This window comes from Acinonyx jubatus, chromosome B3, assembly GCF_027475565.1.
Source record: "Acinonyx jubatus isolate Ajub_Pintada_27869175 chromosome B3, VMU_Ajub_asm_v1.0, whole genome shotgun sequence".
Lineage (NCBI taxonomy): Eukaryota > Metazoa > Chordata > Mammalia > Carnivora > Felidae > Acinonyx > Acinonyx jubatus.
Window position 1 is genome coordinate 72339669 of NC_069386.1, and position 25469 is coordinate 72365137.

At 37.4% G+C, this 25469-nt stretch overlaps 1 protein-coding gene and 1 pseudogene across 3 annotated transcripts in view; one reads left to right on the forward strand and one right to left on the reverse strand.

Annotated features, from left to right (window-relative positions):
- The first annotated feature begins 653 nt into the window (after window positions 1-653).
- Window positions 654-25469, forward strand: part of RNF212B (ring finger protein 212B) — a 56347-nt gene continuing 31531 nt past the window's right edge. Inside the window, exons 1-5 of one of the 3 annotated variants that reach the window (XM_053224287.1) lie at window positions 654-2277; window positions 20501-20665; window positions 22958-23058; window positions 24819-24871; window positions 25354-25428. In XM_053224287.1, coding sequence (XP_053080262.1) covers window positions 22959-23058; window positions 24819-24871; window positions 25354-25428 — 228 coding nt within the window. In that variant the 5' untranslated portion in view covers window positions 654-2277; window positions 20501-20665; window position 22958. Of the gene's footprint in view, window positions 2278-20500; window positions 20666-20881; window positions 21203-22957; window positions 23059-24818; window positions 24872-25353; window positions 25429-25469 lie in introns of those variants that run through there. The other 2 variants (XM_053224286.1, XM_015086652.3) reach the window with 2 other exon arrangements.
- LOC113601666 (uncharacterized) lies at window positions 1898-2017 on the reverse strand (annotated as a pseudogene).

Genomic DNA, 25469 nt, shown 5'->3' on the forward strand with positions numbered 1-25469 from the left:
AACTTCCACATCCTCCAACCACTAACTCTGTCAATATGCCATAAGCTGCACCCACATACTCTGCCTTCTCTCCCATAGAAATGGATGTGCTGTACTTGCTCCTGTGTATCTCCCTGACTTGTACACCAGCTTCCCTGACCTAGCTCACCTACCCAGGGACTTTGCTCCTGCAATTATTCCTCTCTCCTGCATCATCAGCTTTTCACGCTCTAGGGGATTATTCCTATCAGTATACTAACATGCTATAATGGCTTCCATAAAAAACAAAAACAAACAAACAAAACCCCAACCCTAACAACTTCCCTTGACTTTATATTCCTTTTCAGCTGCCACCCAACTTCTTTGATCCCTTTTTACTTCTTCAACCCTTATGCATCCACTACATTTAAGCTTTTATCCCCATCACTCCACTGAATCTATTCTTGTCAAGTTCACCAATAGCCACCACAGAGTCCAATCTTGTGACCATTTCTCAGTCTTCATCTTACTGATCTCACAGAAGCATGGCTCTTGGACATCCCCTCTCCTGGGGAAGGGCTTTCCCCTTCCTCACTGGCCTCTTCTCAGGCTCCTTGACTGGATCTTTTTTTTTTTTTTTTTTTTTTTGAGAGAGAGAGAGCACACAAGAATGCAGAGAGAGAGAACATGAGATCATTACCTGAGCTGAAATCAAGAGTCAGATGCTTAACTGATGCTTAACCCAGGCACCCCAGCTGGATCTGTTTTCTTCCCAACCTCTCCTCTTCTCTATCCTCCCTAACTGGGTGATTTCATCCAGCCCTATGACTTTTAGAAAGTCATAGGACTTTCAGCCCTAGGACATCTCAGATATTTCTCAAATGTTTAGATCCAGCCCTCATCTCGCTCATAAACTCTAGATCTAGTCATCTAATTGATATCTCTGTTTGGATGTTTAATAGGCACCTCAAACTTAATATATCTTGTGCCTGCAAGTCCCTCTAAACCTGTTCTTCTTCCAGTATTCCCCACTTTAGGAAATGGCACTAGTTGGTCAGGCCAAATATTCTGAAGTCAACTTTGACTTGGGTTTCTCTCACATGCCCTACATTTTTTGTCTTGTCAGCCAATCCTGTTAGCTGTAGATTTACTCTTATCTAGAAATAAATAACTTCTTATTATATCATCTCCACCGCTACTGCCCAAGTTTATCACCACTTTACCATCGGCAATCCCCTGGACTACTGCAGTAGCTTTCTTTTTTTTTTAATTTTTAAAAAAAATGTTTATTGTAGACCGAGACAGAGTGCAAGTGGGGGAGGGGCAGAGAGAGAGGGAGACACAGGATCCAAAGCAGGTTCTAGGCTCTGAGCTGTCAACACAGAGCCCTACACGGGGCTCAAACCCATGAACCGTAAGATCATGACCAGAGCCAAAGTCGGACACTTAACTGACTGTGCCACCCAGGCGCCCCTGCAGTAGCTTTCTAATCAGTCTCCCCGTTTCTATATTTGTTCTGTGACAAATGTCCTCCTCTACACTGTTCTCGACACAGCAGCCAGAATGATCCTTTATAATCATAAATCAGGTCATGTCACTCCCCTGCTCAAAACCTTCCAGTGGCTGTCCATCATACATAATAAGAATCAGATCTGAAGTCATCTTTATCATGGCCCCAGTGGCCACTCCAAATTTATATCCTTCTTTTCTTCTTTCCACTTAGCCCTACCAGGCTCATAGGCCTTCTTACTATTCTTTGAACACTGAGCTCTGCCTCAGGCCTTTGCACTAGCTGGAGCCTCTCAGGAACACTTCCTCCAGACAGTCACATGCCTTGCTCCCTCATGTTATACATGTTCCTCAGTAAATGTTGCCTCCTTAACAGAGGGTTGCTCTGACCACCAAATGGACCTTATTTTTATCATCACTGCTTAATATCATTTGGTTTTTTGCTTGTTTGTTCCTTGTTTGTGTCTCCTATTAGAATGTAAGCTCCAGATTATTAAACTGATAAGAACAGATACTACACTTGATCTTAGCCAAAAGGCCAAGAAGCAATGTAAGCTCCAGATTATTGAATTTGTTGTTGTTTTTTTAATGTTTATCTACTTTTGAGAGAGAGATAGAGTGTGAGCGGGGAAGGAGCAGAGAGAGAGGGAGACACAGAATCCAGAGCAGGCTCCAGGCTCCGAGATGTCAGCACAGAGCCCAACACAGGGCTCGAACTCAGAACTCATGAACCACGAGACCGTGACCTGAGCTGAAGTTGTATGCTGAACCGACTGAGCCACCCAGGTGCCCCGAATTTGTTGTTTTTAGGTGGGTTATGGTTATGGTTAAAGAGTACTTCTCTTTTAGAGATATATGCCAATATATTTATGGATGAAACAATATGACATCTTCAATTTGCTTCAAAATAATATAGGGGGAGGGATAGAGAGGTAGGTTAGTAATGAAAGAAGGTCAACTATGAGTTGATATTATTTAAGATGGATGGTGTGTAGATCGAAGTCACTTTGTATATGTTTACATTTGTATACGTTTACATTTTTTCATACAAACAAACATAAAACTTGGCTTGTTTCTTCACCATTATATCCCTAATGCCTAGAGCAGTGCTTGGCATATAGGAGGAATTTGTTAAAGAAAAAAAAGAGACAACAGGTTCAAAATGGAGTCACTTGTGCTAAGTCCCATGTCAGCAAACCAAGGATTTATATCTAATCTAATTGCAGTTTCAGCCTCTCCCAGAAATGTGACCTTTAACCAGTCAATCTGGTATTACTTAATCAGCACTAGTGAGGTAATCTTCTTGATAGACCCCCTGCCCTTCCCTCAAAGGAAGGTGACCTTGCCTGAAATAATCCACTGTTGGTTAGAAAATTCTTTTTTCTGCCTCCATCCACCTATAAAAGACTTTCATTATGTACAGCTCCATGGAGCTCCTCTTCCCCTTTCTAGATGGCATGCTGCTTGATTCATGAATTGCTGAATAAAGCCAATTTGATCTTCATATTCAGTTAAATTTTGCTTTTTCACAAATTCATAAATATATATTCATTCAACAGTCATTGCATGTTGAATCAGTTAGAAGAGTAAAGGTATATTTCCAAAATAAATTTTAATCATTTACTGCCAATTGTTATAAAGGTATATTTTCAAAATAAATTTTAATCACAATGCCAATTGTTGAAAATCTAAATTTTAAGTTCCAAAGGAGGATTTTACAAAGACTACCCGATTCCAGGCACTGAGTTCAAGAATGTCCTAATTGTGGGAATGCCAGAACTATAGTGGCTAATTTGGTGATAGCTATGCCTTTAATTTTTCTCCTCAAGACCACTTTTAAAAAATATACCTTTATTTCTTCTTTATTCTTTCTCACCAAATCATGATTATTAGCTGTGATCTCCTATGCTAGAAATGCGTAGCAAAGTTGGAAAGAAAATACAAAAGTCTAGGTAGGTGAAAATTTATGGATCCAATCACTTGCAACTTTTGCCAGCCTATGGTGTGGAAATCACTGATGCAGAATATAAAATCCCAAGAAGAAAATGTGGTCTTTTAGGAAATTTCCAATACTACACAATTCATTAGGCTAATAGAGAAAAAAATTCTAGTAGAAACTGGATTATATGTAACTGGGTGTACTCAATTTCATTAACATATTCAGCCAATCCGATCAACTGTTTACTGTGCTAGATACTGGGAATATAATGGTGAGCAAAGACCTTCTGCCTTCAAAGACCTCAAGCACTGTGATGACTAATGTTATGTGTCAATTTGACTGTCCACAGGGTGCCCAGATTAAAGATTACTTCTGGGTGTGTTTTTGAGTGTTTCTGGATGAGATTAGCATCTGAATCAGCAAACTCTGTAAACTGCTCTCCCCAATGTGACTAGGCATCAGCCACTCTGTTAAGGGCTTGAATAGAACAAAAGGCAGAAAACAGAGCAATTTGCCCTTTTTTGCCTGTTTTAAATCTGCCTGCTGGAGTTGGGTCGTCTCATCATCTCATCTCTAGCCTTCAGATTGGGATTTTAACCATTGCCTCCCATGATTCTCAGGCCCTTGGACTAACTGAATTACACTACCAGCTTGCCTGGTCTCCAGTTTGCAGACAGCAGATTGTGGGATTTCTCAGCCTTCATAATTGCATGAGCCAATTTATCATAATAAACCTCCATCTCTGTCTCTGTTTCTGTCCTATTTCTATCTCTGTCTCTATCTAGACGTCTACCACTACCTATATCCTTACAGGCATACTTTGGAGATATCATGGGTTTGGTTCCAGTAAAGCAAATATTGCGAGTCAAATGAATTTTTTGATTTCCCAGTGCATCTAAAAGCTAACATTTACACTACATTGCAATCTATTACATGTGACAGCATTATATATTTAAAAAGCAATGTATATGTCTTAATTATAAAATGCTTTATTGCTAAAATATGCTAACCATCATCTGAGCTTTCATCAAGTTATACTCTTTTTGTTGAGGGAGGGTCTTGCCTTGATGTTGACGGTTGCTGACTGATCACTGTGGTGGTTGCTGAAGGCTGAAGGTGGCTGTGTCAATTTCTTAAAATAAGACAACAATGAAGTTTGTTACATTGATTGATTCATCTTTTTACAAAAGATTTTTCTATAGCATATGATGCTCTCTAGCTATGAAAGTCCTACATGGTGGGCCGCCTGGGTGGCTCAGCTGGTTAAGCATCTGACTTCAGCTCAGGTCATGATCTCACAGTTCATTAGTTGGAGCCCCACATCAGGCTCTGTGCTAACAGCTCAGGATTTGGAGCTTGCTTCCGATTCTCTGTCTCCCTCTCTCTCTGCCCCTCCCCTGCTTGCTCTCTGTCTGTTTCTCTCTCAGAAATAACTAAACATTAAGAAAAAAAAAGAGAAAGTCCTAGATGACATCTTCTTCCAATATAAGGCTGTTTTACCTACATTGAAAATCTGTTTTTTAGTATAGCCAGTTTTAAATTTTAAATTTAAGTTAAAGGCACTTCTTTAATTAGCTAGATCTTCTGGATAACTTGCTGCAGCTTCCACATCAGCACCTGCTGCTTCACCTTGTACTTCTATGTTATCGAGACAGCTTCTTTCTTTAAACCTCATTAACCAACCTCTTCTAGCTGTGAACTTTTCTTCTGCAGCTTCCTCAGCTCTCTCTCTGTCTTCAAAGAACTGAGAGGTAGGGGTTTGCTCTGGATTAGACTCTGGCTTGAGGGAATGTTGTGACTGGTTTGATCGATCCAGACCACTAAAACTTTTTCCATATAAACAACAAGTCTATTTTGCTTTCTTATCATTTGTGTCCACTGGAGTAGCACTTTTAATTTCAAGAACTCTTCTTTGAATTCACAACTTGACTAAGTGTTTGGAATAAGACACCTAGCTTTCAGCCTATCTTGGCTTTTGACATGTGTTCCTCACTAAACGTCATCATTTCTAGCTTTTGATTTAAAGCGAGCGATGTGCAACTCTTGCTTCCACTCGAACATTTACAGATCATTGTAAGGTTACTAATTGGCCTTATTTCAATATTATTGTGTCTCAAGCAATAGAAAGGTCCAGGGAGAGGTTAAAGAGATAAAGGAATGGCTAGTCAGTAGAGTAGTCAGAACACACACAACATTTAACAATTAAGTTTGCTATTTTATTTGAGGGCTGTTCATGATGCCCCCAAAACAATTATAATAGTAATATCAAAGATCAATGATCACAGATCACATAACAAATATAATCATAATGAAAAATTTGGAGTATTGTGTGAATTACCGAAATATGACACAGAGACACCAAGTGAACAAATGCTGTTGGAAAAAATGACGCTAGCATTGCCACAAACCTTCAATTTGTAAAAAATGCAGTACCTATGAAGTACAATAAAGCAAAGTGCAATACAACTAGGTATGCCTCTATCTCCATCCATCCATCCATCCATCCATCCATCCATCGTTCCCTACTGGTTCTGTTTCCTTGCAGAACACTCCATAATACAAGGGCCTTAGATACAGACACTTTAGGTGTTTCTCTTTCCTCCTTTCTGGACTCCCAAGAACCAAGTTACATGGACTCCCCAACAAAGGATCCTTGAGCATTTGAGGAAAGCCCTATCATGAAAGCCACAGACAATAAAAAACATAGATGATGCAAGGAGCAGAAGAAAGCTTCCAAAAAGTTACAATTCATATACTCAAAAAAGGTGCTTAGAGTGAGAATAGAGGACCCAGCTATGAGCCCTAATTTTAGCCCCAACAGGTCATACCAGTCATTGATTTCAAAACCACACTCCTCTAAGTTCCCCCAGACAAAGTTGTTCTTCTCTCTTGTGTTCCCACTTACAGCCATGGCCATAACATCTTGCTATCATAGCATCATGGTTTTAATAATTTAGGCCTAAGACCTTCATCTTTTTCCCTCCCTTTCCCTCCATAGCCCCATATCCAATTGGTAACCAAGTCCTGTTGGTTCTGCCTCTGAAAATTGCCTCACAACTGTCTTCTTATTCTATAGTTGCTGCCCTATTCCAGAACTTCTCTTTTTCTAGTCCCGCTGCTATAGGCTACCAACTAATCTCCCTTCCTGTGACCGTCCATCCCTTCATTCTGTCCTTAGAATTACAAAATATGGGATTAATCATGTTTCTCTCCTGCTCAAAGCCTCTGATGGTTCTCTACTGTATAAAGCAGGGGTTCCTACGGCTGGCTAAGTGAGCACCACAATCACTTGAGGAAATATATACTTGGCATAGGGGAAGTGCTCAATAATTTCTCAGGTAGACCTTCTCCTATGGTACCCTCTGGTGGCAACTTCGTGCAATGGCGTATCTTCATTTCACCCACCAAATTCAATTCAATGGATCTAATTCTAATTTAATGGATCTGCTTATTGCTCAAGGGAACCACTAGCTTAGAAAATAAAGTTTAGGGGCGCTTGGATGCCTCAGTCGGTTAAACGTCCGACTTTGGCCCAGATCGTGATCTCGGGGTTCATGGGTTCGAGCCCCGCATATGGCTCTGTGCTAACAGCTGGAGCCTAGAGCATGCTTTGGATTCTGTCTCCCTCTCTCTCTGCCCCTTCCCCACTCCCCAAAATAAAAAATAAACATTAAAAAAAAGAAAATATAGTCTAAAGTCTTTAGTGGCTTCAATTCATCTCTCCAGCTTTTCCTCATAACATCTTTGTCTCACCATCCCTCTTTATGTCCCATTTCACTCTTCCCTTCAATCACACTGGACTACCCTGTACTTTCCCATATTGACATCCTTACTGATGCTTTCCCTTTGATTGGAATTACCCCCCTCCTGCTGTAGGATGAAACTTTCACATTGTTTTAGGCTCATTCATATATCTATTCATCTGGAAACCTGTCTGAATTAACCTGACCTCTCCTTTCTCTGTGTTCCCACAGCACTCCACACTTCCTCAAGGAAGCCTTCCTGAATTATATGCTTTCATAGTTCCTGGGGTTTTGTCTTTTATGACTATAGTTAATGTATTTAATGGTTATATATTTATTTGTGAGATTTAAAAAAATACATGTCTTTTTCTCCTATTATACTGTGCCTTGAAAGCAAGAGCATATCTGTTACCATAGCCAGTTGGTACATAATATACAAACTCAATTATTTTTTGACTGGGTAAATTAATGTTTTGGAAATGATCAATATTCTGCTTTGTAGTATATATACATTTGGATTCCCTTGTTAGGTCTCAGGCTTTTTAAAGGGACAGATAATATCTCTTATGTCTTTGTTACCTTTCCCCTATCCCCATGTAGCTTTCTGCTTGGGATACAGTAGGAGCTTAGATACAACTGCCCCACTAGAACTCCAGTGGAATGCAAACTCCATGAGAACCAGGACTTTATCTTTTTTCCTTGCTATATCCCCAGGGGCTAGAATAGTGCTTGCCCTGTAGCATTTGCTCAGGAAATATCTATTGAATGAATAATTCAGTTGCCAGACAGAGCCTTTTCCTGCAAATGGTGGCAACTTTATATAATCACCAATGTTCTCATTTTACCCCTAAATTTCTCTTTTCCCATTGAGTTGTATATCCTGTTTGAGTATGCTAAAGTGAGTCTGGAAGCAAGATAACACCTGATAATTTCTTTTCATATTCGATCACTTATCAAGTATTTAATAAATACCTACTACTTATATTAGATACTGTAGAAGGGCTGGTAATCCCAAAGTGAATATATATATAGTCCCAGTCTGGTTGGAGAGAGAGAGAAGTGAACAATTATAGCACAGTGAGACAAGGGCCATGATAGAGATATGCACAGGATGCTCTGGGAGTTCCACTCTGTGGGCAGGCCAGAGTAGGAATCTGGAGAAAGTGATTTTTGAGCTAAGTCTGAAAGGATGAATAAAAGTTAATGAGGAAGATATGCCAAGCAAAGGAAACAGTTTGCACAAACTGTTGAATTAAATTCAGTGTGATTGAAATGCAGGGTGACCAAACATTGAGGGATGCAAAAAGAAATGTAGATCGTGAAGAGCTTGAGTGCCATGCTCTGTATATGATCTTGAAAATGTTGGGCAATTTTAAGCAGAAGAGTGATTGGATCTGGCAGCAGCCATAGGATGGAATGGAGTTGGGAAAATCCAGAGGCAGGGAGCAGTTAGGAGGCAATTAATCAAAACAAGGAATAAAGGGAGACTAAAAGAAAGCAAGAGTGGTAAAAATGGAAAGATGCTGGATTCAAGATATATTTATAAAATGTATACAAAAGGGGTGCCTGGGTGGCTCAGTTGGTTAAGTGTCTGACTTCAGCTCAGGTGGTGATCTTATGGTTCGTGGGTTCAAGCCCTGCGTTGGGCTCTGTGCTGACAGTTAAGAGCCTGGAACCTGCTTAGGGTTCTGTGTCTCCCTCTCTCTCTGCCCCTCCCTAACTCTCTCTCTCTCTCTCTCAGAAAATGAATAAACATTAAAAAAAATTTTAAGAATGATATATAAAAAAATGAAATATTAACTAAAAACAAATTGTAGGTATTATGTATAATTTCATATTTTTGTTTAAAGATATATAACATATACGTGTGGTCTGTGTTGGTATATGTATTGAAAGAAATTCTGGAAGGATTTATATAAAGGTTGTCAAACATGTTTGTCTTTGGGGAATAGGATCAAGGGCAATAGGTTTTCACTTTCCAATTTATAAACTTGTGTTTTAATTTTTTTTAACGGACAACTAATTTTTTTAATGCAACATATGATTCTGAATAGAAAAACAATTTTTCTCTCTTTCTATAAAGGACATTTATGGGACAATTGGTGAAATTTGAGTAAGGTTTCTAGATTAGATAATAGTACCATATCAATGTTAATTTCTTGATTTTGATAATGGTACTGTGTTTATGGAAGATAATGCCCTTGTTTATGGGAAACATACACTGAAATATTTAGGAGTAATGAGGCATTATGCCTGCAAATTATTCTCGAATGGAACAGAAAAAAATAAAAATAGAGAATAACAAAGCAAATGTGGTCAATGCTAACATTTGGAGAATCAGAACTAAAGTAAACAGAAATTCTATGAACTTTTCCATAAGTCTGAAATTATAAAAAGTTTAAAAAAGGTATAGAATAGGATATAAAGTATGCTACTATTTGTGTGTGTGTGAAAATGGAATATATACATATTTTTGCAAATATAGAAATCATCTGTGAAAAGATACACAAGAACCAACACTATTAATACCTTTGGAAGTCAGAATTTGGTGGCTGGGAACAAGGGGAAAAGGAAGACTAATTTTCATGTTATATCTTCTGATAACTTTTGAATTTTCACTAAGTAAATAATTTGCCTACCAAAAATAAATATAATTTACAGTAATAAAACATTTTGTAAAATGAAGAACTTCAAACATACTCAAAAGCAGAAAGAAGAGTACAGTGAACTCCCATATCCCAGGATCATTACCCATATTCTACAATTATCAAGATTTTGCCAATTGCTTTATCCATACTTTCCTCCTTTATTTCTTTTGTTCTCCTTTGCTGAAATATTTTAAAGAAAATTCCAAATATCATTCCATCCCTACATATCTTATGAAGCAAATCTTAAAAATATGGAAATTTTCTTATATAACCACAAGTCATTATCATACCTAAAAAATTAACAATAATTCTTTAGTATCAACTAACACCAGTCCATAATCAAACTTCAAGTATCAAAAAAGGCCCACATACTATATATAAACACTGCACTCTAGCTGGTAAATTTATTTCTCAAGGTTCTCACTGTCAGAAAAGAAAGAAGGGAAGAAAGTAAGCAAGAAGGGAAGAAAGTAAGCCTAGAATGAATTGTGGTAATGAATTAGAATTGGAGACATCAGTATGAACTTGTGTTTAACTTCATATACATAGATTAAAAGACAGAAACAGGAGCACCTGGGTGGCTCAGTCCCTTGAGCCTCTGACTTCTGCTCGCATCATGATCTTGAGTTAGTTAGAGCCCCGCATAGGGCTTGCTGCTATCAGCGCAGAGCTTGCTTCAGATCTTCTATCCCCCTCTCTTTTTGCCCCTCCCCCCGACTCACGCGCTCTCTCTCTCTCTCAAAAATGAATAAACATTAAAAAAAAGACAGAAACAATGAAAGAAATGTGTGCATACATCAATTAGTATACATACATATATTACCTAGGCCTGTCCACTGAGAGGGCCTAGAAGCACTGGCATTCCTACAGGAATGGTCACACCTTGTGCTCAGATTTTGGTTTCAAAATGCCATTCTCCAATAAAAGAAACCAAGGATCCCTGGAGAAATGTCTGATTTTAAAGATTTTTTTTTAATTTATGTTTATTTTTGAGAGAGAGAGTGAGTGGGAGAGGGGCAGAGAGAAAGTGAGAGAAAGAGAATCCCAAGCAAGCTCCACACTGCCAGCGTAGAACCCAACACGGGGCTCAAACCCACAAACCATAAGAGCATGACCTGAGCAGAGATCAAGAATTGGATACTTAACCAGCTGAGCCACCCAGGCACCCCAAAAATGTCTGATTTTAGAGCTGGTACAAGGAAAACACAAAAGTCTGGAGCATCTTGTGATACCAGAAAGGAAAGGAGTTTCAGAGGATTGAAGGAATCAACCTGAAAGAGCTCCCCAATATCCAAATGGAATAATTTGAACAATAAATAGTGTAGTATTTGCTATAATCCAAAAAGTGTAAAATAAACATAGATATGTCTATATTAATATAAATAAATGACTGAAAACATAACTGAATGGTGGAGGAGAAATACATTTTCTTTATAGAAGAATTCCAAATAATGTATGTAGATATTCTTCCTTACAGGAGGTGGTGCTTAACCACGTCTCCCCGACTTTATGGAATATAGAAAGGGGATAATATTTGAACTTTGAAGGCAGAAGTCTGGTAAACACTACCTTAACTAAGTCAACAAAATTAACATCACCAGTTTGTTGTGGATATCGTTAACTTCCTGATGTGATGAGAAGAGCACTGCATCTATGTGGTATTCTTTTTAAAGTTGTGTCATCACAGCATTGTGCAACAATTACCTCTAGTTCCAAATTTTTTTACCATCTCAAACTCTACTCATTAAACAGTAACTGCCCATTGTCTCTTCCCGCTCCATGTCAACCTCTAATCTACTTTCTCTATAAATTTGACTATTCTAGATATGTCATATAAGTGAAATTATACAATATTTGTCCTTTTATGTCTGGCTTATTTCACTTAGCATGTTCCCAACTTTCCTTCATGTTGTGTCATGTATCAGAACTTCATTCCTTTTTATGGCTGAATAATATTCCATTGTATGGATATAGCACATTGTTTATCCATTCATCTGTTGATGGACACTTGTGTTGTTTCCACCTTTTGGCTATTGTGAATAATGCTGCATTAATACTGTGAACATTGATGTACAAGTATCTGGTTGAGTCCCTGTTTTCAATACTTTGGGGCATATACCTAGGAGTGGAATTGTTGCATCATATGGTAGGGTACCTATACGTTTAATTTTTTGAGAAACCACCAGATTGTTTTCCAGCAAAGGCATCTTGTACATTCTCACCAATAATATACTGGGGTTTTGATTTCTCCATATCCTCCCCAACACTGTTTTCCTCTTGAAAAAAAAAATAGTCATCCTAATAGAAGTGAAATGTTATCTGATTGTGGTTTTGATTTTCATTTCCCTAATGAGTAATGATATTGAGCATCTTTTTATGTGTTTATTGGCTGTCTGTATCTCTCCTTTTAGAAATGTCTATTCAAATCATTTGCTCTGTTTTTAACAGAGTTGCCTTTTTGTTGTTGAGTTGTAGAAGTTCTTTATACATTCTGGATATTAAACCTTTATCGATTATATGATTTTCAAATATTTTCTCTCATTCTGTGGATTGCCTTTTTGCTCTCTTGGTAGTGTTCTTTGATACACAAAAGTTTAAATTTTTTTTAATCTTTTTTTAATGTTTACTTATTATTGAGAGATAGAGAGAAATAGGGCATGAACGGGGGAGGGTCAGAGAGAGAGGGAGACACAGAATCTGAAGCAGGCTCCAGGCTCCAAGCTGTCAGCACAGAGCCCCATGCGGGGCTCAAACCGCGAGCCGTGAGATCATGACTGGAACTGAAGTCAGACCATTTAACTGACTGAGTCACCCAGGCGCCCCCAAAAGTTTTCAATTTTAATTTTTCAATTTAAGTTTTTAATTTTTAATTTTAATAGAGTCCCACATCCATTTCTTCTTTTGTTGCTTGTGCTTTTGTCGTATTTAAAAACCATCGCCAAATCCAAGGCCATGAAGATTTGCCCTTACGTTTAGATGTTTGTTTGATTTTTAGTTAATTTTTGTATATATCATAAGGTAAGGGTCCAACTTTATTCTTTTTAAAATATTTTTTTAATGTTTATTTTTGAGAGAGAGAGAGACAGCGTGAGTTGGGGAGGGGCAGAAAGAGAGGGAGACACAGAATCAGAAGCAGGCTCCAGGCTCTGAGCTGTCAGCACAGAGCCTGATTTGGGACTTGAACTCACAAACTATGAGATCATGACCTAAGCTGAAGTCGGACACTTAACCAAATAAGCCACCCAGGCATCCCATAAGTATTTTATTCCTTTTGATTCTATCGTAAATGGAATTGTTTTCTATGGACAGCTAATTTTTTCAAGTTTATTTTCATTTATTTTGATAGAGATGTAGAGAGCAACTGGGGGAGGGGCAGAGAGAGGGACACAGAATACCAAGCAGACTCTGCACTGTCAGCACAGAGCCTGATGCAGGGCTTGAACTCACTAACCATGAGATCATGACCTGCACCGAAATCAAGAGTCAGATGCTTAACTGACTGAGCTACCCAGGTGCCCCCAGGCAACTAATTTTTTTTTTGACAATTTTGTTGAGGAAAGATAATCCTTTCTTTTCGTTTCTTTTTTTTGAAAAGATAATCTTTTCAACAAATGGTGCTGGAACAATTGGATACATATGCAGAAAACAAAATCAAAACAACACACTCATGCACATGAAAGAATTTTAATCCATAGCTCATACCATATAGAAAAATCAACTCGAGGGGTGCCTGGGTGGTTCAGTCGGTTGAGCATATGATTTTGGGCCAGGTCATGATCTCATGGTTCTTGGTTTCAAGCCTCATGTCGGGCTTTGCGCTGATAGTGCGGAGCATGCTTAGGATTTTCTGTCTCTGTCTCTGTCTCTGCCCCTCCCCTGCTCGCTTGCTCTCTCTCTAAAATAAATAAACATTAAAAAAATTAACTTGAAGTGAATCATATTCCTGATTACAAATTCAAAAGTATATAGTCCAGATTTCTAGAGTTTCTAGAAGAAAACATGGGAAAATCTTTGTGAGCTTGGGTTAGGCAAAGATATCTTAGATATGACACCAAAAAGTGCTCCATAAAAGAACAAATTGATAAGTTGGACTTTATCAAAAGTAAAACCTTCTGCTCTTCAAAAACCACTATTCTGAGACTGAAAACACAAGTCACAAACTGGGCATATATTTGATAAAAGAGTTTCTTCTGAATATATGAAGAATTCTCAAAACCAGTAATAAGAAAATAAACAACCCAATTAAAAATGGGCAAAAGAATCAGACACTTCACCAAAAATATATACATAGATGGCCAATAAGCACATGAAAAGATGTTCCTCATCATTAGTCATGAGGAAAACACAAATTAAATCACAATAAGGACCTATTACATACCTACTAGAATCTTTAAAATTAAAAAGACTAGGGGCTTGAGTATCTGACTTTCAATTTCGATTTCAATTTTGGCTCAGGTCATTATTCCAGGGTCATGGGATCAACCCTCATACTGGACTCTGTGCTGAGCACGGAGCCTGCTTGGGATTCTCTCCCCACCCTTCCTCCTCTGCCTCTTTCCCCCATGCTCTCTCTTGTTCTCTCTCTTAAAAAGAAAGAAAGAAAGAAAGAAAGAAAGAAAGAAAGAAAGAAAGAAAGAAAGAAAGGAAGGAAGGAAGGAAGGAAGGAAGGAAGAAAGAAAGAAAGAAAGAAAGAAAGAAAGAAAGAAAGAAAGAAAGAAAGAGAAGACTGAACATATTAAGCACTGGCAATAACGTGGAGAACTTGAAACTCTGATACATTGCTGGTGGGAATGTAAAACAGTACATCCTCTGTGGATAAGTCTGGCAGTTTCTTCAAAAATTAAACATATACTTACCACACCTACTATATGATCTAGCCATTCAGCTTCTAGCTAATTACCCAAGAGAAAAAGAGCATAGATCCAAAGATTTGTGCATGAACATTTATAGCAGCTTTATTTGCTATAATAGCTCTCAACTGGAAACAACTCAAATGTTCATCAACAGATGAATGGATAAACAAACTGGTATATACATACTGCTCTATATAAAACGAAACGTGAAATGAAGTAAAGTGAAATACTAGTCAGCAACAAAAATAAAAGAACTATCAATACATGCAGCAACATGGATGGGTTTCAAAATAGGTAAGCTGAATGTAAGAAACCAGACCAAAAAAGAGTACATACTATTCTATGTAGATAAAACTCTAGACAATGAAAACTGATTTGTGGTGATAGAAAGTACCCTGGTTACCTGAGGAGTGAAGTGTGGGGAGGGTTCAGAGGAATGGTTTACAAAGGAGCATGGAGATCCTTTTGGGGATGATGGATATCACTTCATTATCTTTATTGTTGTGATAGTTTCAAGGGTATATATGTGACAAAACTTATCAAACTGTGCATTTTAAATATAGACAGTTGATTGTATGCCAATTCTATCTCAATAAACTTGTTTAAAAAGTTACCAATTTGATGTACAGTTAAAGTCATTTGTTTCAGTCCCCATCCCCCCCCCCCAATTTTTAGGAATTGCTTTTAAATTATTTTTTTGAATATGTAAACCAATTATATTTTCAAAGATGAAATCATGTAATGAATTAAATTCAGAAATTCTAATCTCAGAAACACTAGAAGATAAAACAAATTACTAAAAAAGGTTATTTAGAGAAGCAGGGAGGGAACATTATAGAGGTGATGATACAGAATTATTTGTTAACTTAATTTTAATTAAATTCTTTTTGGGGTGCCTGGGTGGCTCAGTCGGTTAAGCAGCCGACTTCGGCTCAGGTCATGATCTCGCGGTCCGTGAGTTCGAGCCCCACGTCGGGCTCTGTGCTGACAGCTCAGAGCCTGTTTCAATTCTGTGTCTCCTTCTCTCTGACCCTCCCCCATTCATGCTCTGTCTCTTTCTGTCTCAAAAATAAATAAACGTTAAAAAAATTTTTTTTAAATAAATTTTTTTAACTTTTTAATTTTTTTAAACATTCTTTTTGAAGTTTATTTATGTTGAGGTGGGGGAGGGGCAGAGGGAGAGAGGGAGAGAGAAAGAATCCCAAACAGGGTCCATGCTGCTAATACAGAGCCCAATGAGGGGTTCAAACCCATGAACCGTGAGATCATGACATGAGCCGAAATCAGGAGTCAGACACTTAACCAACTGAGACACCCAGGGGCTCCTGAGCAATAGCTACTTAATATCACCTTTAATTAGAATTTAATGAGAATTCAGGGTGCCAAATTCTGCCTGGGATTCTATCTCTCCCTCTCTCTGCCTCTCCCTTGTTCTCTCTCTCTCAAAATAAATAAATAAATTTTAACAAAAAATACCTTTGCTCAAATTTCTATTAAGTCATTGGCTTTCTTTTTAAAAAAGATCTTTGTATATTAAAGCTGTATATTAAGGCTTTGTATATTAGTCCTTTGTGAGTTAAGTAGAAGATATTATTTCCCAATTTGTCACTCAGTTTTTGACTTTATGGTGAGTTTGGCCATGCAAATGCAAAAGCTCTTCTTTTAGTCAGAATTATCATTCTTTTCCATTATTGTTTCTAGATTTTTGAATTTTTAAAAAATGTTTATTTATTTTTGAGAAACAGAGAGAGACAGAGTGTGAGCGGGAGAGAGGCAGAGAGAGGGAGACAGAATTCGAAGCAGATTCCAGGCTCTGTGCTGACAGCCCAACACGGGGCTCAAACTCACAAACTATGAGATCATGACCTGAGCCAAAGTCAGATGCTTAACCGACTGAGCCACCCAGGTGCCCTGTTTCTAGATTTTTGAATCATAGGAAGGTTTACCCACTTCATGGTTATAAGTTTTCATCTGATGTCCTCTTCTTGTACTTGTACATTTCATTTCTATATTTAGATTTCTGAGCCATTTGATACTTAGTCTGATTAATGATGTAAAATAGAGACCTAATTTTATTTTTTTCCAAATGGCTATCCAGTTGTCCCAATTCTATTTATTAAAAAACTCAGCTCCCCTCCCAATTGAATTCCCCACATTTAGCATACCTTTTCCAAAGGTACATGGTTCTATTTCTGGACTTTCTAGTCTACTAAATTGGTCTGGATGTTCATCCATGCACCAATATCATACTTTTTAAATTATAATGCCTTCATAATACATTTTAATATTGGATGCAGCTAGCTATCCATGACATAGGACACTGAAAATTTTCAGGGTTTTCCTGAATATTCTTGTTTGTTTTAGTCATTTTTTTTTATGTGAACTTTATGATCAATTTGTTTAATTCCAGAAAACAGCCTGCTGGTGTTCGTTACTGTGATCATGTTACATTTATAAATTAACTTAGAAAGAACTGACATCATTAGGATGTTGACTCTTCCTATCTAAAAACAAGACTTACTTGGGGCGCCTGGGTGACTCAGTCAGTTAGGCATCTGATTTTGGCTGGATTGGTGGGTTCGGGCCCCGCGTCGGGCTCTGTGCTGACAAGCTCAGAGCCTGGAGCCTGCTTCAGATTCTGTGACTCTCTCTGTGTCCCTCCTCTGCTTGGGGCTCTCTGTCTCTCTCTCAAAATAAATAAATAATAATTAAAAATAAAGAAATAAAAATAAAAAATAAAAACAAGACTTACTTTTCCATTTATGTTTTTTGTCTCTTTCAGTAATGTTTTAAAGTTTTCTTCATATACATTTGCATATTTCTGTTGAGTTATTGCCTAACCATTTTACCTGCTTTGCTGCAGGTAAAGACTCTATTTTAAATAGAGTCTTCTTTCCTATTATGTCTTCTGATTATTATTTGAATATGGAAAGGTTACTGTATTTCTTTTTATTAATTTTATAACGTTATTCTTTACTAAATTTTCTTTTTATTTACATTTTCCTATTGATTCTTTTCGATCTTTCAGATATACATCATATAATCAGCTAAAAAGATATTTTTATCTTATCTTAAGTGACAGTGGCATTCTTGTCTTATTCCTAACTAGCAAGAAAGAATGTCTTAAGTGTTTCCTCATTTCAAAACATGCTAGCTTTTGTGCACATGTGCATATACACACACACACTTTCTAATCATGTTAAGGAAATATCCACTGATTTCTACTTCAATGAGATTTTAAATCAGAAATGCTTTACTGGCAACTGTGGAGATCATCATGGTATTTCTTCTTAGAAATATCACTATAATAAATAACATTAATGGATTTTGTAATTTTGAACCATCATTTCATTCCTGTAATGAACATCACTTGGTTGTAATGTATACTTTTTACAATGTGTTGTTGGATTCTATTTGCTAATATCTAATTTAAATTGTGGGGTGCCCAGCTCTTGATTTCAGCTCTGGTCAGATCTCATTGTTCATGGGATCGAGTTCAGCATTGAACCCCATGTCGAGCTCCATGCTGACAGCATGGAGCCCGATTGGGATTCTCTCTCCCCCTCTCTTTCTGCCCCTTCCCCACTGGTACATGTGCACTCTCTCTTCCTCTCTCTCTCTCAAAATAAGTAAACTTAAAAAGAATATTTTTGCATCAATAGTCTCAAGTGAGACTGTTCTGTTGTTTTATTCATGTATATAATCTTTATCATTTTTTGCTATCAATGTTAATTTAAGTTTGTTTCATAAAAATTTTTAAAAGTCTCCTTTTTCTATGATCCAGAATATTTAAGTAGAATTAAGACGATATTTAGAAAAAAACATTTATGTGATGGTTTGAGTTGTGAGCTGAACTAACTTATTTTATGGAACATCATTTTTACTTGAAAGAACAACTAACAAACTATGGTTATTCCAACTTGGGTATTTGGTAGAAATTTTCTCAAAAATAAACCAAATGAACTTCTCACTTCAAGGAAAACAGTGACAGTATTTGTTGACAATAATAAAATTCAAGCTTTCAGACAAATACTAGAATTTTGGAAAACTTGTATCTGCAACTGTAAGCCTGAGAGCATCCCAGTATTCAAAGACTTTTCTGACGAAATAAGTAGTGATATATTACAAAGTGATTTGGGGGGCACTTGGGTGGCTCAGTCGGGTAAGCTTTCGACTTTGGCTTAGGTCATGATCTCATGGTTCTTGGGTTTGAGCCCCACGTCGAGCTCTGTGCTGACAGCTCAGAGCCAGGAGTCTGCTTCAGACTCTGTGTCTCCCTTGCTCTCTCTGCTCCTCCCCCACTCATGTTCTGTCTCTCTCAAAAAAATGAATAAACGCTAAAAAAAATTTAAGTTATTTTTAAGTCTTACATAATAAAATGTGTCGATACTTAATATTGTATGTCAATCTGCATAACTCAGTGAACCAGTATTTTCCAAATGACCAGTTTGGTCCAAATGTAGGATGTTACATGTTCATTGCATGGTGTTAGACCACACATTGCAACTAGCTTTTAACAAGCTCCCACTTCTTGCATTTTGGTGGAATAGGAAAGACAAATATTCACAATTATCTGAATAGGCTATTAAAATGGTACTGCCTTTTCCAACTACATATTTGGGAGAGTTTCAGATCTTCTTCACACACTTCAACCAAAACAGCATATACTGCAACAGCGTGAATGTAGAAGCTAAGTTCTTGTGCCAATTCTGCTTTGTGTAAATTCGGATAGTAAGAGATTATAAAACTAAAACACCACCAATCTTCTCACTAAATTGTTTTTATTTTGGAAGATATATTAATTTTTCATAATTTATATTAATATTTAATTGACTTATTGTTTTCAAATGAACTAATAAATATTTTTAAATTTCTTGGTTTTAAATGCTAATACTGTAAATATTGATAGATACAATCCACATAAATAAAAGTTTTTTGGCAAGAGGGCCTTCAATATTTTTTTTAATGTTTCTTTTTGAAAGAGAGGGAGAGAGCGTGTGAGCAGCAGAGGGGCAGAGAGAGGAGAACAGAGGATCTGAAGCAGGCTCTGTGCCGACAGCAGACAACCCGATGGGGGACTCGAACTCATGAATCATAAGATCATGACCTGAGCCCAAGCTGGACGCTTACCCAACTGAGCCACCCAGGCATTCCAATAATTTTCAAAATGTAAAGGAGTTCTGAGGCCAAAAAGTTTGAGAACCACTAGTGGATTCCTCAGGAAAAGCTCACATTCATTTTTTGTCAGCAGCCTTTATACCTGAACACAACGTAAGGAGAAAAATGTAAGGAGAAAGTTCTTGGGTCATATTTTCTTTTTGAAAATCTTGAAAATGCTATTTCACTGTTTGTAGCATAAAATGCTACTGTAGAGAAGTCTGATGACAGTCTATTTTTCTTTCCCTTATAAGTGACTTGTACTTTTTTGTCTGGATGTTCAAAGGGGTTTTCCTTACTTTTAAGACCAATCGTTTTATTAGAAAATGTTTTGGTTTTGACTGTTCTGGGTCAGTTTTCTCCTATACACAGTATGTATGTAGAATTAAGTCTTATTTTATTTCAGGAAAACTTGTTCCAAGTTTTGTTTTAAACATTTGTTCTGATACATTGCACTCTGGTTTTCTTTGGGGGAATAAATGTACGTGAGTTTGTGTGTAAAATCTCTTTTGCTTGTTTTCTATATCCATCACTTTCTCTTAAAACCTTGTATTTTTTAAAAGAAAAACTATTCTCCTTTCAGCCCTTACTTGTGCTTTTTTCCTCATTTTTTTATTTCAGAAAAAAAGTTATAATTTTTTTTCCTGATATGTTACTTCTTATTTAAAAATGTTTTTAATGTTTATTTTTCAGAGAGAGAAAGAGACAGGCAGAGTGTGACTGGGAGTGGGTCAGAAAGAAGAGGGAGACACAGAATCTGAAGCAGGTTCCAGGCTCCGAGCTGTCAGCACAGAGCACTGCGCAGGGCTCGAACTCATGAACCATAGCCAACCCGAGTGAGCCGCCCAGGCGCCCATTGTTAGTTCTTATTTAATGTCTGTTCTCTATCCATATCACTTTGTAACTTTTCTATTTCGGATTTATACTATTCTTTCAAACACCCATTATTTTCTTTCATTAAAAAATACTGGTTGAAGCTTTCATCTGCTTTGTGACCAAATTTTTTCTAGTGTGTTATTATCTATAGGAACATTATTAAGTTTATTCTTACCCCGTTTCCACAGTAACCTGAATGGGATTAGGCCATATTCTTCTTGTTCCCATTCTCAAACGAAGAAAAATTTCCTCGGCTACTAAGAAGAGGCAAGTGCTCTTGCCTCTTGCCGGCTACCAAGAGCCCAACTTTTGCGCCCAGTACGCAGTCGGGACCTCTGCCCACGCCTCGCGCCCGCACCAGGCCACGCCCACTCACTTAGCACACCGCCCGGGGCCCCGCCCAGGGCTCTCGCACGCTGCCGCGGGCCACGCCCACCCTCTTGCCTCTCGCAGGTGCCAGGCTTGCTGTGTATTTTCCCGCCCTTTCCAGCTCTTCGTGAGGAGAACTGGATGATTTAGGTGAGATACCAGGGCTTTTAAGATCATGGCGGCCAAGCGGGTAGGGAATGTAGTTAGAAAAGAACTACTGGTCTTGAGACTGCTAAGTCCCCCTACCCCCTTGAAAACCGGCAAGCGTTGTCCTCACAAACGCTTAACTGCCCTTCTTATAAGGGCCAACCTATTTGATTAACATTGTTGTTGCTGCCCTTGTACAAAGCCGGATATAGATAGTGGGGCCTTTTCAGCAATACTTCAGACTCCCCTCCTGATAGAAGTTAGTATATTGTGAGCAATAAATGGAAACCTAAAGTGCATGGCTCTGTATAATGCCCTTGCACTGAACCGATTATTCAGCAAGATTTTATCGTGAATCTTGCTAAAAATGTTAAAGGGTGGTGCAAACGAGCCATCATTCTTGTAGCAAACCTTTCCATAAACTACTTAAAAACTTTTTTAAAGAAAATACTTAGGTGGGGAAAAAAAGTTACCTTCTGTTTTATTTTCCTAATGTAATTTTAAAGGAAATCAAACTAATGTTATATTCTTAAATAACATATTCTTGGAATTAAACATGTGAATTCATTATACGTATGAACTAATTGCAGCTCAGTGTGTATCAGCTCAATTATGTACTTTTAATATGTCAATTTCTTCATTTAAAATCTTACAAAGTCACATTAATGTAATTATGTATTTCACCAATTATATGGAATTAGTATTGGCAGAAAATATAGGATGTATGGGTGCCATGTCTAACACCAAGGTGTACTTGATGTGGTAGCAAGAACTTGACACAGGGAGTAAGAAGATTCAGGTTCTAATCCTAGAGTTGACATTAACTAAAGATGGAACTTTGGACAAGTCGTTAAATTTCAGTGAACATCAGGTATATCTTTTGAAAAATTATGGTATTGGATAAAATGTGAAATGATTTTTGAAGTCCCTCCCAGATCTATGATTCTGAGTGTCTTAGAGTAGAAGGGAAAGTGTATAAGCTGAGACAACATTATCATTCACAAACCATGTTTCCCTTATATAAAATATGTCCCAAGTGGCTCATATGAGATCTTCTATTATTTGGTCCAGTACTTCCTCCGTGTTCCATCTTACTGTGTCACAGGGAATTATTAGGAAAGAAATTTTTTTTTTTAATTTATTTTGAGAGAGAGAGAGAGAGAGAGAGAGTACAAGCAGGGGGTGGGGAGGCAGAAAGAGATAGAATCCCAGGCAGGTTCCTCACCATCAGCACAGAGCCTGATGTGGGGCTAAAACTCACAAACTGTAAGATCATGACCTTAGCCAAGATCAAGAGTCAGATGCTTAACTGACTGTGCCACAAGAGGTGCCCTGACAGACCGTTCTTTTTTTTTTTTTTAAGATTTTTTTTCTGATTACAAATTGGTACATGAATTAATCTAGGAAATTTGGGGGGAAAAAGTGTAAAGGCGACACACACACAAATACCCATGATCTCACCATTAAAAAAAAAAAAAATCTCATTGTCCCATTACTTTTCTAAATACATATGTATATACTTTTTCTAAATATATATATTTTTTCTTTTTTAAAACTGTATAGCAGAGTTTGTAGTCTGCTTTTTTCACTTCAGTGATATATGTACTTCCTTATAACCAACAGGAATACCCACAGTAATAGTGCCTACGTCTCCAAAAGATAACAGAAGCTAAGCAAACATTGTTACATAGATTTTGGAACAGCTATAATTATATAATGCTCCAGGTTATTTTTAATCTTTCTCTTTATCTGTTCCAGAATGGATTGGTTTCACTGTAACTGGTGTTTTCGAAAAGATGGAGACAATTTCTTTGTCACCAGCTGTGGCCATATTTTTTGTAAAAAGTGTGTGACTCTGGGTGAGTGACTTAACTGTTTTCAAATTCAGGCAAAAAATATTTTTAACCTAGTAATAATTATTAGCCATTTCTCTGTGTGACTTGGGATAAAAATCACATATTGGGCCAAAGGTTGTATAGACACAGTAGGAAACTCTTGATTATGGAAATTTTAGGCACCCATTGATAAAGAATGATTTAGCAAATGGAATATCTATTACTTGAACACCAAAAGGTACTTGCCAGTGTTTTGACAAGTGGCAGGGAAAGCCAAGGTTATCAGACTAATTAGAGAAAAGAGAAAAAAAAAATAACAGTAATGAATAGGAATTGGGGAAAGTTTGGTTGATAACAAGAGTAATTCTAATGGGAAATGGTCTAGCCTGTGAAATCAATTTGATTAGAAATGATGATGATGATGAAGATGATAATAGTGGTGATAGTGATACATTTGCAGTTTAAAAAATATTTTCCACATGTACAAATTTTATATATCCTTACCACAATTCCAAGAGGTAATTATTAGTAGACCCATTTTACAAATAAGGAACTGGTTCAGATAGGATAAGTGATTTGACCAAGTTCCTGCAGTGATTAAGTCTAGAAATTAGACCTGAATTTGAGGGTTTTTTTTTTTAATGCCAAAATGCTTGATTAGGGAAGATTTCATAGAAGAGCTGTTGCTTCAGTAGAGTTTTGAATAATAAACTGGAGTTGCCAAGTAGATAAAGCAGGGAAGATCATTATAGTTTAAGAGAACATCGTGTGTAAGGGCATACATACCACACTATAAAACCATACTGCAGGGGATTGGTAGAGCATAGAGAATAAAGAAAGAAGTGGGTAAGAGATGAGGCTGGAGAGGTAGGCAATGGCCAGGTGATGGGAGGGTATTATATACAAAACTGAAGAGCTTGAACTTTATCCTGCAGGTGATGGAGAGCTGGGGAAATTTCTTTGTTTTGTGTTTTTCTTAAACAGAAGAATGATTCCTACTTGCTAGCTCACTCTGGCAATAATATGGAGGGAAGGCTGGGAAAAACCTTTAGTCCTCAAGGAAAGAAGGGTGAGGTTACTAGCCTCTGAAGATGTTTTTCTCTTGTTGGATCTCATGACCCTTTTAAGTTATCTGCTAATGTAACAAAACCATTTTATGGTAACAGCAGCTCACCTTGAAGAGGTTTGTCTCGGTAAAGCATTTGCCATGTGATATTTTCTCTTGACATGGCATTTATCTTAACAATAACCAACACCACTAAAATTTCAACTTAAAGATTTAAGAATTTTAATTTTTATTCTTTCAGATTCGATTAATTAGAGAATGAGAGCAGGAGAGCTTCAAAGCAAGTTCCAAGCAAATTAGCAAAGTGAGAACAGGGCAGGAATAATTCGGTTTCTTATAGTATCTACAGTGTGCCCACTGTCAGGTAGGTGGGGGGAAAAAGAGCAACTTACACCCGAAACCATTAGTACTCTTGTGTTCTTCCTAGTACTACTTGCTGGGGGGTTAGAACTGCCCTTCATCTGCAGAAGAAAATTGGGAATGTATAAAGAGGAAATGGGTAGAGGTACAGTGTGAAAGCCTTATTTGTCAAAAACATACAAGTTTGCAAATATTGATTTTGAGAACAGAGCTCAAGGTGTCCTTTTGTAGCACAAAGATACTCTAAGTTTAGTAAGAGCCTGTTTCTTGCTAGCCTACTTGGCTATTACCATGTATTTTAGGAAGAACATACCTCTTGACCGTAAAAACTGAACATTTTTTTCCCTTCCCCCCTTAGAAAAATGTGCTGTTTGTGGAACTGCCTGCAAGCATCTGGCTCTTTCTGATAATGTAAGTTTTTCTTCTCCAACCACAAACCATTTTATCCCATTCCTGGCCTATAAGAAGTATACAAAAAGTACAGTTGATGAGTGACTAAGCACTGAAATTTTTAAGAAAGAAAGAAGGAAGGAAGGAAGGAAGGAAGGAAAGAAAGAAAGAAAGAAAGAAAGAAAGAAAGAAAGAAAGAAAGAGAAAGAAAGAGAAAGGAAGAAAAGAAAAGAAAAACTTGCAGATAGCAGTTGTTATATATTTTTTAAAAAGGGCAAACAACAGAAGAATTGTTTGTGGCTGTTGCTATCGAAGCACGAGGTAAGGAGGATTAAAACATATAGTCTACATCTCCTAGGGCAGTGGTGAGCATCCTCATATTTAGGATAGTGAAATAATAACTCATGCTTTAGGAAGTCGTGGTACATCCTTTGCCATATTTGCTGGTATTTTATTTCATTCTGTTGTGGATATGTTCAATATTTGTCTTACTGTCTTTATAGCTGAAACCTCAGGAGAAGATATACTTCAAAAGCCCTGTGGAGACAGCTTTGCAGTATTTTAGTCACATCTCTCAGGTATGAGAAACAAAAGTGAAGAAAACCAGATTCTCCAGGCA